Below are 13,324 nucleotides of genomic sequence, written 5' to 3' on the forward strand. Positions count from 1 at the left end.
GGCAGTGTTGGGGGCGGGGCGGGGCGGGGCGGGGCGGGGCGGGGCTAGGCCAGGCCACAGCTTGTTGCTGTTTCCTTTTCAATAGCCTGTCAGCATTTAGAAGTCTCAGCACCCTTGGGTCTTCGGTTCCCAGGCCTCTAAATTACTGTTAGTAAGTTGATCGAACGACATAGGAAGCTCCCATGAACTGTTTTCTACTGCCCAGGGTAATGCTGGCACTGAGCAGGTACTCAGTGTTGATTTGCTCAGATAACGTCATTGTCATTTTTCAGTAGCCTGCCCTCTTGATCCTCACTTGTCCCCATGGGCACCTGCATGGGATGTGCGAATTTGGGTTTTCAGTCCATTCTTGCTGCCTGGAAACATCCTGCAGGCATATTTAAGTCCTGTAGTCTGGAAACTCTCAAGAGTTTAACAGTTAACAGTTGAAAAGACGCAATGCGTTTGTATGTGTCTGTGTGTGTGCAAGACCACTTGTAGAGACAAGGGCAGTGGCATGCTCTGTCCTAGTCCTTCCTGCAAGCAAGGGTGGGAACCACCTATGCATTCATCAAACCCCTTAAAAAGAAACAAGGCCTTGGTGCAGCGACTAAGTACTCACCGTCTTTGTCAAAAGACAATGTTTGGTGGCTAATGGAATATAAACAAGTACTCCAAAGAAAAGTACACGTGGTTAGCTAGGTCTGCTGGTGTCAGAACAACCCACCAAGGTGAACCCAAGACAAGTGATTCACCTGGACAAAGAAGCAGGCCATCACAGATCTTCTTAAATCTCTAGGAGTGGAGTGAGCAAGTGTGGGTTTGAACACCTCACACATTAGTTCGCTAATATTTCACACAACTTCACGGCACAGTCATAACTAAATATTTTTAAAGGAAACGCATACGCAAAGTTTCATTTACCAGACGATTAAGAAGTGGAGACTACACCGACGCTTTCAATACCGAACACAGTTTTTTATTAAAAACAACCCTGAAAACAAACTTCTGATCCCGAGTGTGCCTCATGCATCGGATCCCATGACTCTGTCACTCGGGACGGGCCTCCCCGCCCCGCTCCTTCACTGCAGGGACGAGCCCAGATCTCTTGCACGTGGCGGGCACAGGGCCCCTACCGGCGCCCTGGGGGAGCGTGGCTGATGAAACGCTCCGGGCTTGGCCCGAGAGACGCTCCCGCCGCAGGGGAACTCGGCGGAGGAGACGGGCTGGGGCGCCGCGCCCCCAAAAAAGGGTGCCGGGGGTGGCTGGGGCGGGGGCGGCGGCGCCGGGACGCCGCGGCGCACAAGGGGCGTGGAGCCTCCGACCCTGCGCGGCCGCCGGCGGCAGCGCGGCGGTGAGTGTGCGCGGGCCGTGCGCGTGCCCGCGCGCCCGCGCTCGGGGGTTGGGGCCGCGGGGCCTGCGTGCGCGTCCCTCCGCTAAGGCTCGGGTGACCTCTTCCCGCCCCACGCGTCAGGCGTGGGATCTGCAGGGCAGGGCGGGTGATTTCTGGGGTGAACGAACCCCAAGGCCAGAGGGCAGAGACCCGGGAGCCAGCTGCCCAAGGCCGAGGCCAGGTACGGTGGGAGACGCCGGGCCGCGCCGAGCCAAGCCGGCTTTCTGTTTTGCCTCCCTCCGGGTTTGCTCCCTGACCTTGGATAGTCAGCTTTCTCTTCCGGGGCTTAATGTTCTCATCCTTGAAATGGGGCGTTTGGACTCCTCCTTTGTCTAGCCAGGTTTTTCTGCCCTAAACTTTTGGGGGACTGCTGCTTCTCTGATGTGTTGGACTTGCAGGGTAATATTAACGAAGCTGAGTTTGAAGAGGGAAAGCCAGTTTTTTCCTTTCCTTTCAGGATATGTCAGGCGCTCAGTTGTTGGTGAGACTGGCAGGCACTGTGCAGAGATGGGGACCTCTGGGGGCTTGAGTCTGCACAGCCCGCGACTGGAAAATCTGGTTGCAACGTGGACTCCCAGAGGGACTCTCTGGAGTCTCGGCAGGCACTTTCTCCCTCTGTGCTTTGCTTACCATTGTATGGGGCTCCCTCACTTGTGTGCGGAAGACTGGAGCAGGGCTGAGAGGGTGGTAAATGGTTAGCATTTGCCCTTGGGGTCCTGCCTACACCCTAGGGGCCCTGTAGCCTCAGTGTGGATAAAAATCTACAGGGGGAGCCCTGAACCCATCCTGACCTCTGGGTCGAGTCCATTCAGTTCTGCATGGCTCCTTTCAGTCTCCCCTTGTTGATGACTAGGAACTTCTAGGCAGCCCAGGGAGTCCGTCCTCCACCCTTTGCTGTTTGGGTTCCTCCTCACCTCTCTGGCAGTTTTCTCTGGATGTGTTTTCCTCAGTGGATGGTGATCCCTGCAGGGGAAGGCTGAGCAAAAGCTTCATGTTCCACATGTCTTATAGTCCAGGATCTGGCCCTAGAAGGTTCTCAGGGAATGTTTGGGTCATGGGTTGATGACAGCTACTTTTCCCCTCAGTAATCCACCGTTTTCCAAGTGCGGATCTCGTGAACGTGGAACCATAGGGCAATCCTAAGTTTCTACCCTCGTCTCCTCTCCAGGAAATGGAGGCCGAGAGAAGTTTAATACCTTGCTCAAGGCCACCCAGGTGGGAAGTGGTGGGGCTGGGCAGGCTACTTTTAGTCAGGACACATAACCTCGAGTGTGTGACCAGAGTCTGCTGATTGGGTCTCTGTGGGCAGCTGAGGAGGCTGGTGTGGGTGCTGTGATTTCTGCCCCCTACACAATGCTTCATTGTGGGATTTGGCAACCGATGGATCCTTCTGTGCAGCCCCGGGCTTGAGCAACTCCAGTCTGTGTCAGCTCCTTCTGGCCTTTTCAACACTCCAGTGTTGTGAGGCTTCACTGAGAGGGCCTGAGTCCTCTGCTGGGAAGTACAGTTGTCAAGGTTGTGTCTGCCTTGTGGCCTAGCTGTTGATCAGAGGCAGCAGAGGGGCACAGCCTTGTGGCTTTTGTGCCTCTTGTGTCTATAGAAGGAGCAGGTGCACTAAGGTAGGCTGCTAAGTATTCCTTTGTTTGAGACTGCTGTTGTGGGTTTGGGGCTGAGGATGAGCCAAGAGGTGACTCTGTCCTCCCATGAGAGGTATTGCAGGCTGACTGGAATTTGTTTCTATATCATGCCTAGGAAACATGGTTTCTTCTGATCCACTCAAAGGTGATTTCATGAATTAGCTGGAAGGAAGCCAGACCAGGCCCAGAGGTAGGAGAGCGTGGGTGCTATGGGCTGAGACCCTGGAGGCACAAGCTGAAATCCTTCTCCGGACTCTTCGGCTGATAGTCACTCAGCTTTGGAGAGAGCATGTCTTGCCCACGAAACAGGAAACTCATGATGAGGAAAGAAAGGAACCTGGGCTGTGGGCAGAGTACTGAGCACCAGGGGAAAACTGCCATTGTACACACTCCTGCCTCCTCGGCTGGCTTTTTATGTGGGCACCTCGGGGTAGAACTTGGGGAACCAGGCTTATGTGGAGCCATCCCCCTGACCCCAGAGCCTTCTGTTCTAAACAGGAGCCCCCACATTTTCATTTTGCAGGGCATCCTAGCCTTGTGCCGCTGCTCCTGTTGAAGCCTTGAGATACACAGTGAAGAGGCCAGAAGGCTCAGCACCCCCCTGAAGGGCAGTGGGCAGTGGAACTTGGGGGCAGTTTGGATTCAAGCAGATGTTTGGATTCAAGCCATCTGGAGGCTTCCTACCTTCCCCAGTGTCACCTTCCTTGGTAGCAAGTGAATGTTCTAGAGGACTGGCCACCAGATGTCTCGAAGACTTTTCGCAGGACTGAGGTGCCCTTTGTGGCATTTGATAGAACATAATTTTTCTTGGGACACATGTCACAGGTTGCAGCAGGTCGGCGGCTCAGGAAGTCAGCAAGGGAGCCCCCATAAGGAGTGTCCCCACTTTGGCTGATGAAAGTGGCTAAAGGTGATGCCTGCTGTGCCTGTGGACCACTGGATGCTGGCAGCATCGGCCACGCCTCCAGGATCCAGCAGAGCTAAAAATGCAAAGCCAGGCCTTGCTCTCCTTGTCATCATTTCTCAGATAAGAGTTTAATTGCTAATGTTTCCATGCTGGCTTTGGCAGCCAGAGACCAAACCCTTGCTTCAGTCAATGCAGCTGTCTGAAAACGGTCACACCGGGAGAAATTATCTTTCTTTTTAGGAGGTAGGGCTTTCCTGGTAGCCTACACCTGTCTGAAACTCACGGTGTAGCGCTGGCTGGCTGGCATTAAACTTTTAATCCTATTGCCCCTGCCTTGTGCACTCCTCTGTGCTGGGATTATCAGCCTATGTCATGAGGCTGGACTGAGAGTATTTTTTTTTCTTTTGTTTTGGTCTGTCTTTGAGACAGGGTCTCACCATGTAGCCCCTGGCTGGCCTGGAGCTCACTGTGTTGACCAGGCTGGTGAACTCACATGGATCTGCCTCTGTCTCTAGAGTGCTGGCCTTGAAGGATTTAAAGGGCTAATAGACATGGGAGTGTGATATCTGTTCCCCATGGCCTTCTTGTGTACCATCCCTTGATTCTTGATAGTGGGCCTCTATGGGGAGGTCTGTTAGATTTGAAGAAGCCTAATCGAAGCTCTGAGGATGAGCCCTGTATCCAAATTTACACAAGTAGGAGGTGGTGGGGCCACAGTGTGAACCCTGAACATGGACCACGCCTCTTTAGAGAACTGGGATGTAGCCAGACTGTCTGCTAGTTCTCCTCTTCACGGTTGTCACGACTTTTTGCGTGTAATCTGTGTTTCCTGTTCCCTGGTTTCGGTTTGTACATCTTGCAGAGCCTTATAGGAAGCTGTATATGTAAACAGGCCTTTCCATAACGAACATTATACCTGTCCCAGGCTTGTTTACCTGGGCATCTCAGGAAGGAATGAGCGACGCCTGGTGTGCCTGAGCTGGAGAAGACCCCATGCTACTAGGGGAATTCTCAGAAGATGCCTGAGGAAGGTTTTAGTTCCTTCTTTTCCCTCCCAGAAGTTTCCTCATCAAGATCGGAAAGTCAGCATTTAGACTCCTCATGGTCCTCCCTGGCCTTTAGCAACTCTGGCCTCAGGGAGGGCCAGGAAGCCCCGGACTCAACTTCTTTCTTTTGTTGTTCTTCATAGGCAAGTGGAGGTGAGACGCTGCTGCCCCAGCATGAACTGCACCCCCAGAAACAGGAAGTAGAAGCTAGAGCAGCTATCTGTCTGCCATGGCTTGTGAGCCTCCCACAGATCTTGGTGGGGCAGCTGGTCCCTTGCCCACCTCTATCCTGGGCTGCAACACCCTGCCTCAGGGGAACCCTTCTGGCTGGGGGCAAGGTAAGGCCCATGACCAGCTCCCATCCTTTCCTTCTCACTGAGTGCCATTCTGTGCTGAACCCCAACACGTTGTAACCGGGGTTGCTGTGTAGCTGGGTGACTTTGGCATTCAGCTCGAGGCCACTCTCTATTATTTCTTCTGTGTTCACACTGCCACCGCCTCCTGTCACCTTAAACTTGACTGCCACTGCCTATCTCCGTTTTCTCTCCTACCCACCAGAGAACCTTTCTCAGATGTGTGGCTTGCTGGCACATTCTGCCTCAGAGCTTCCCACTGGGCATGGCATGAAGAGCCACCATTCACCAGGCCAGCCTTGGCGCCCCCTGCTGCCTTCTTGACTGTTCTTTGTAGGACATTCTGTCTCAGGACCTTTGCACACGATGATATCTTTTCTTTTCTTTTTCTTCTTTTTTTTTTCTTTCTAGCCAATGATGTTTTTTTTTTTTTTTTTTGGTGCTTAGTTTTCATTTATCCTTCAGGCCTCCATCCTTCCTATGACAAAATGTTTGGTGGCTTAGCCTTAGTCAGGACTTTCTGGTGTATTCTCCCTGCAGAATTAATTTAGTATACCAGGTATCTGTGTAGTCACTCCCTACCAGTATGGAAGTTCAGAGGGGACAGGGCTCTGTATCGTCTTACCCTTCCTGTGTCTGCAGAGGCAGCAGGAGGCCTGCTCCATTGGAGATGCAGTCAGTGTAGTCGGGGATGAAGGCATGGATGGTAGCTGGGTGCAGCAAGGAGAAATAACATTGTAAACTGTGGGCGTTCTGTGGGAATGTGGGGATTGCACAGAGGGTCTGAAACCCTGTTCAGCAAAGGTGCATGCTGGTGTTACGCAGACAACAATTTAAAAACCTATACATGCTGCTGTAGAACGGGATGGGATGCAGGAATTTTTCCTTCAGGACCTGAATGGCATTGTTCTGCCAAATTTTGGCAAGCCCCCTCTTGCTTCTTCATTCACTCTCAATATACCTCACCCCTTCCTCTCTCAGGTTTACTTAGCTTAGATGTAGAAACAAGCATTTCCAAGCACAGGACTTGCTGTTCTCATTTTAAGCAATAAATGAGAGAGCGGGCTGCCAAGAATCTGGGCGCTCCAGGTAGAAAGGCGAAGAGAGCAGGCAAAAGGTTTCTGTAGTGTTTGGGCCAATGCTTGCGGAGCCCAGAGTGTGGCTGGCCGAAGGTTCCAGACTCTCCTGGGGGAGGTTCATCCTGTGTGGCCAGCGAGGAGACCAGTGGGAGACCCCACTGAATGATGGCTGTGTTTTGGGCACTGTCTTTTCCTCTTGTTTGCTCTATCCTCCCACCCTCAAGTCAACCAGGTAAACTTTTCTGCTTTCCAGAGGCTCGGCTGCTGTTTCCTTGCGAACAACATCCACCTCTTAGGACTCCCGGAGTAAGCGCATAGTGAGGCTCCAGCTCACGAATGAGGGTCTCGTTAGCTGCCTCTGTTTCTTTCCTGCCCACCTCCTTTCATTTGGGTAGTCTTTGGCTCAATCTTATAGTATTATCCAGGTATGGGAGGGTTGTAGTATTGTCTTATCAGGACTTTTGAGCTCTAACCAGCTTGCTTCCAAATTATGACCTCAATGGGGCTAGTGATTCACCTGCTTGAGGTGGCATCCAGGCTGCCATCTGCATGGTCCACAGTCTCCTGTGGTGGCTGTGACCATCTGTAGGAAAGGAAACAGTTGATCTTCCAAGATCACCTTGTTAGGAAAAGGACTGGGTCACAGTTTATCCCTCAAGAGCTGTCCTGTGTTTATTCCATGTACCACACTCCTTTTAGAAAGAGAGAGGAGAGGCCAAAATTGAAAGCTCTTTTGGACAGGACCTAGAGTTTATGGAATGGATGGAATCCTTAAGATTGTAGGTATACTCCCCTCCTGACCCAAGGTATGAGAAGGAAGCCTGTCACGGTTGAGGATTAGAGCCCTATCATATTAATTTGTTTTATGTGTCAAACATATGCAAGACACTAAGCCAGCTCAGGCAACCCTGTGATGAACAGACCAGAGTGGCCCAAACGAAAGCCTGATGAAATAATTGAACAATTGTACACACACATACTCATTCTTGAGACAGTGGGGGCCAAGGTTAATGTTTGAATATGCTGGAGGGCTCTACATGGACGCAGAGGATGCGTGACAGTTAACCCAGGCCACCGTAGCATCCCTGCAATTCTGCAGTCAGAAGTCTAACTCTGCTCTCCCTGAGCCTACACTGGAGGCCATAGAGGACACTGCTCCTGTCTGGGAGCTCTAGACAAGGCTCTGTGTCCTTCCCCTTCTCACTAGTTTGGACTACCCATAGTACTTAGCTTGTGGCCAAAGCTAGCAAAGGTGTAGCTGTCTATGCCCTGCCTCCTTTTAAGGACCATTGTGATTCCCTCAGCCCCAGCGGGTAATACAGACAGCTGTCCCTGCTTGAGGCCAGCTGATGTGTGCCCTGCTTACTGCTCTTTACCCTGGCCAGCAGCATAGTCTGGGGATGAAGGAGAGGCCATCTGGGGGCTGATGTTTCATGGTAGCTATTTAAGTTTGATATTTGGCACTTGGCTGGGATTTAAATTATTCAGCTGAACTGCCCATTCAGAGCTTGACTGAACATCTACCTCACTGGGTCCCTAATGGAGTTGGTTGCTCAGCCTCTGTTTCCATATATGCCTTATGACATTGGGCTCAGTGCCACCCATTCTTTGTGGGATGCCTTTCTGTCTTGGGAAGTTATACATTATATAGTTAATCCATGTGGGCCTGCCTTAGTTTTGCTTCTTGGGGGCTCCCCAGTCAAGCTAAGTCCTTAGGGATTAGGAGCAGCTACCATGTCCCTCATCATGAGAAGGTGCTCCCAGCCTGAGGTAGATGCCTTCGGTTCTGAACTCCTGCAGAGGTATTCTTGCATGGCCCACTGATGCTCTGGTCTGCTTATAGAGCTCCACAATGGCCAGGTTCTCACAGTCCTCCGGATCGACAATACCTGTGCACCTATCTCCTTTGACCTGGGAGCTGCAGAAGAGCAACTGCAGACCTGGGGCATTCAGGTGAGTGCTGGCTGGTTGAGTCTATGTTCTTCTCTCTGTCCACCTGGCCATCTGTCCATCCATCAATCTCTTCACAAACATTTCTTTAACTCTTTACCTGCTCAGGCTGTGGCCTGGTGCATAGGAAATGATTAGAACTATTCTTCCTTCCTAGTGTGTTAACTCAGAATATATGTGTTGGGGGTGGCCACTCTGCCTAGGCCTGAGCTGGCTAAACTGTGCAGGGGTGAGCGGGACCCAGTGTCATTGCTCACACTGCCCAGCAGGAGCCAGACATGGGTCAGGTAAGCAAGGTCAACCAGATGTAGATGCCACAGTAGAGGGCCATACTCAGCACTGGTGGCATAGGAGCAAATTTTGAACTTCCCTGTGGTGGGTGGTCACAAAAACTTCATGGAAGAACCCTGACAGAGTTGTTAAGGGATGAATTCAAGTATGCTGGGCGGGAGGGAGGCATTGTAGGGGAGAGAACAGCATTTGTGAGCGTTTGTGGAACTTACCACATAATGGATATGGTACCTTCAGACAGTGAGTCCAGGCCTAAACTCCACAGACCCACTGTGTGGATATGGATCCAGGCTTGTTGCTCACTGCCTGTGCAACTTTAGGCAGGAGACCTAAGTTCTCTGTGCTTCACTTTTGTCTGCAAGAGAGGGTGATGTTCATGCCAGCTCTGTAGGGCTTCCACCAGGATTACATGTATGATACCAGGGAGCATCTGCAGATGTTCTAGGATGCGACAGGCTCTCAGTGAACCATAGCACTTACTATTGGTGTGGAGGGCAATGGTGTGGCTCTCTCCCCAGAGCCCTTGAGGTCTTTACCAGGCTAGCCAGGAAATCACAGGCAGGTCCACAAGCAGCTCAGTACAGCCCAAAGCTTTCCGAGTTTAACATGCTGCTATTGAAAAAAAAGACTTTGCAGACAGCATTGAGACTCGTGCCCCAGACAAGCTGGCTTTGCTCCATCTCCTCCTCTCTTCTCTCTCTCTACCTGCTTTCTTTCTTCCCTTCTTTCCTGGTGTGGTATATGCATGTGTATGCATTTATACGTACATGCCTATACGTGTGTAGGTTGGCGTGTCTTCCGGGTTTGTTCTCCAGCTTGTTTATTGACATAGGGTCTGTCACTGAACATGGAGCTTGCTGGTCTGCCTATGTTGGCTGCTGCATGGAGCTTGCTGGCCTGCCTATGTTGGCTGCTGCATGGAGCTTGCTGGCCTGCCTACGTTGACTGCCGGGTGTTTCCCCAAAGCGCCTAGCTAATACAGATGCTAGGAATCCAAACTTAAGTCCTCATGCTTGGGCAGCAGATTCACACCCTGAACCATCTCTGGAAACCCCACATCTTTCTTAACTTACTGTCTTGAGATTAGTGAAGAGCTTGTGTGTCTATTGTTATATGTTCCTAGATAACATTTTTCTGCTTTGGGGAATTGTACTTAAGATGATGATTGTTATCATATATATGTTGGGAGGGTACGTGTGTGTGTGTGTGTGTGTGTGTGTGTGTGTTCCAGGATTCATGTGTGGATGGCAGAAGGCAACTCTGTGGAGTCTGTTCTTTCCCTCTACCTTCTTCTGGATCCTGAGGATGAACTTGGGTCATCAGGCTCACATCACTGCTGAGCTCCTTTACCCCCAAGTTCCCTGAAGTGTCCCATGTTGAAATGGAATTCTTAAGTGACTCCTGCCCTTTGGTGGCTCCTGTTCTGTAGGGCTGGTGTGCTCTGCACACACTCTGGTTTGGACAGGAAGGCCTATGCCCTCAGTGCTTGCAATTCTGTACAGAGTGTCAGATGGCAGCACTGACCGAGGTCCGAGTGTGAACAGAGTGTCAGATGGCAGCACTGACAGAGGGCCGAGTGTGAGCAGAGTGTCAGATGGCAGCACTGACCGAGGGTCGAGTGTGAGCAGAGTGTCAGATGGCAGCACTGACCGAGGGCCGAGTGTGAGCAGAGTATCAGATGGCAGCACTGACAGAGGGCCGAGTGTGAGCAGAGTGTCGGATGACAGCACTGACCGAGGGCCGAGTGTGAGCAGAGTGTCAGATGGCAGATGGCAGCACTGACAGAGGGCCAAGTGTGAGCAGAGTGTCAGATGGCAGCACTGACAGAGGGCCAAGTGTGAGCAGAGTGTCAGATGGCAGATGGCAGCACTGACAGAGGGCCGAGTGTGAACAGAGTGTCAGATGGCAGATGGCAGTACTGACAGAGGGCGGAGTGTGAGCAGAGTGTCAGATGACAGCAGTGACTGAGGGCCGAGTGTGAACAGAGTGTCAGATGGCAGCACTGACACAGGGCCGAGTGTGAGCAGAGTGTCAGATGGCAGCACTGACAGAGGGCCGAGTGTGAGCGGAGTGTCAGATGGCAGATGGCAGCACTGACAGAGGGCCAAGTGTGAGCAGAGTGTCAGATGGCAGATGGCAGCACTGACAGAGGGCCGAGTGTGAGCAGAGTGTCAGATGACAGCAGTGACTGAGGGCCGAGTGTGAACAGAGTGTCAGATGGCAGCACTGACACAGGGCCGAGTGTGAGCAGAGTGTCAGATGGCAGCAGTGACCAAGGGCCGAGTGTGAGCAGAGTGTCAGATGGCAGATGGCAGCACTGACAGAGGGCGAGTGTGAGCAGAGTGTCAGATGGCAGCACTGACAGAGGGCCGAGTGTGAGCAGAGTGTCAGATGACAGCACTGGCAAGGCTGAGCTCCAGGTGGTCATTGTACTTCTCTCTGCCGAGGATCCCTGAGCACTGAAAGTGCACTCTTCCTGATGGTGCACACACTCCTGACTTTAGAGAAGAGGAACCAAGGTTTAGGGCAGAGGTCACTTGGCCCAAGTCACTCAGTACTTGAATGACATGACCAGAGTTTGGTTCAGGGCCTGTGCCTTACCCAAGTCGGCCCCATGCGTGTTGGAAGGTTCTGAGAGTCAGGCTGTGTGGTTCCTCTGCGGGTTGCCCTGGTGTTCGGGTTATCACCTTCCTGAAGTTAGACCTGCCCTAGGATTCCCTATCTATGCTCTGAGCCTCTTCTTCTGCCCTCTAAGGTGCCGCAGATGTGCCTTATCCTCCTCCCATGGGCAGTCCTGTGAGCTGGGAGTGTCATGCTTGCTGCAGGAAGGAGGTAGGGAGTGGTCGTCCTTTACTGATGACCCCTTCATCCTGCATGGCATAGGTCCCCGCTGAGCAGTACCGGAACTTGGCTGAGAGTGCTCTCTTGGAACCTCAGGTGAGGAGGTACATCATCTACAACTCCAGGCCCATGAGGCTGGCCTTCGCTGTGGTAAGTGGTGAAGCAGGCCCCCATTGCCTCCCCTTGGCCTCAGGCACACTGAGCCTAGCAGTGTGTCCTGAGGCATATAAGGGGATGAGGAACACAGTTGCCCGGGGCAAGCCTAGTACCAGACATGGATTTGGTGTAGAAGGGGTTAGTCGAGGATGGGAGTTAGGATTGGGAGTCTATAGAGCGCCAGACTCCCAACTCAGTGTTTGTCCTTGGCCAAAACTTTCCCTTCTGGGATTTGGTTTTTCTTTGTTCACAGATAGATGTTTCCTGTATTTATAGTGTGCATATACACAAACGCGTGCGTGTGCCTGTCTGTGCACATGCTTAGAAACATATAGCTATGCCTATATATCCACCTACAGAAACATGTGCCTCTGTGGCCAAGCAGTGTGTGAACCCAGGCTATCCAGCTTCTGCTGCTGAACTCTTAACCACTCTGATCTCTGGCTTCTGTGTTTATGGTCACATGGCCTAGCTGACCGCACCTTTCAGGAGAAGGGGAAGAGGGAGTTAGTTTTTAACAACTCCCTAAAAAGTACCGGGACAGGACATGTTACCCGGTTAGCTCTGGAACAGTCCTGAGCAGTAGGCATGGTTATTCCCAGTTTACAGGTGGGGAAACTGAGGCTTAGAGAGGTGCCATGGCTTATTCCAAGCCGTACTACAAGGCAGAGATGACTGTGGGGTTTAGACACAGAATTCTTCCCAGAGTGCCCTGCCCTTTTGTGTTTCATTTGAAGTTGAGGTGAGGAGGGTTCAGGAGTGATGGACCTTGCTATCAAACGTGAGGGCTCACAGCCTTTACCCCAACTCAGGCTCAGCCACCCAGCTTCACTAGGCCAACTAAAAGAACCAATTGAAAATGGAATGCAGAAAAGGGAAATTTAGTCAATGTGGCCACATTGGAAAGGGTGACAAAAAGGTTCAGTCAACACTCCAGAGGTCCTGAAGGGAGAGCCAAGTTTAAACACACAGCCAAGGCCATGCACAACTAAGCAGCCAGATCAAGATGTGGCCCCGCCCACCACTTTCCCATAATTTTCTGGGCTTCAGTCTCATCCAGTAAGGTAGTCTGACAAGTTGTTATAGCTGTGTGACATTTCCTATCAGGAGATTCCTAGCAGAATTCCCATTTCTTTGGAGTCCATAGTTTCAGCAGCCTGTGAGACACGAGTGTCTTTTTAGAATATCTTCATTTCTGCCAGGCCAGTCACAACCTGTTGTCAAGATTCACCTATGAGTAGTGAGTAGGAGCCATCCCAAGGTTGGCATGTTTTCCTTCAGGCCCCTGGGAAGCTGTGTGACCCCAGCGGTGGCAGGGATTTCCAATGGGGTGCCCATGAGCGGAGCTGGCTGTCCCTGACAGCTCCATGCCTTCTACAGCTGTCCTTGTCTTCTACAGGTGTTCTACGTGTTGGTGTGGGCCAACATCTATTCCACAAGCCAAATGTTTGCCCTGGGCAACCAGTGGGCAGGTGTGCTGCTTGCGACCTTGGCCGCTGTCAGCCTGACCCTGACCCTTGTGCTGGTCTTTGAGAGGCAGCAGAGGAAGGTGAGGTGTCTGGGGCCTTGTCTGTTCCCTCCTTAGGGCTGGGTGGTCTGATACTTTGTTCTAACTCAGTAGCTCCTTCAGCTACCCTCATGGCTGCATACCCATAACTAACAGAAATGTGGAGCTAAATCCTCTGTTGTACA

General features: G+C 51.9%; 1 protein-coding gene across 3 annotated transcripts in view; it reads left to right on the plus strand.

Annotated features, from left to right (window-relative positions):
- The first annotated feature begins 1,239 nt into the window (after positions 1-1,239).
- Tmem268 (transmembrane protein 268) overlaps positions 1,240-13,324 on the plus strand; it is a 24,560-nt gene continuing 12,475 nt past the window's right edge. The window contains exons 1-5 of one of the 3 annotated variants that reach the window (XM_031377646.1): positions 1,240-1,333; positions 5,106-5,300; positions 8,238-8,347; positions 11,519-11,626; positions 13,032-13,181. In XM_031377646.1, the coding sequence (XP_031233506.1) occupies positions 5,192-5,300; positions 8,238-8,347; positions 11,519-11,626; positions 13,032-13,181 (477 nt within the window). In that variant the 5' untranslated portion in view covers positions 1,240-1,333; positions 5,106-5,191. The other 2 variants (XM_031377645.1, XM_031377647.1) reach the window with 2 other exon arrangements.

Source organism: Mastomys coucha, unplaced genomic scaffold (genome assembly GCF_008632895.1).
Source record: "Mastomys coucha isolate ucsf_1 unplaced genomic scaffold, UCSF_Mcou_1 pScaffold18, whole genome shotgun sequence".
Taxonomy (NCBI): Eukaryota; Metazoa; Chordata; class Mammalia; order Rodentia; family Muridae; genus Mastomys; species Mastomys coucha.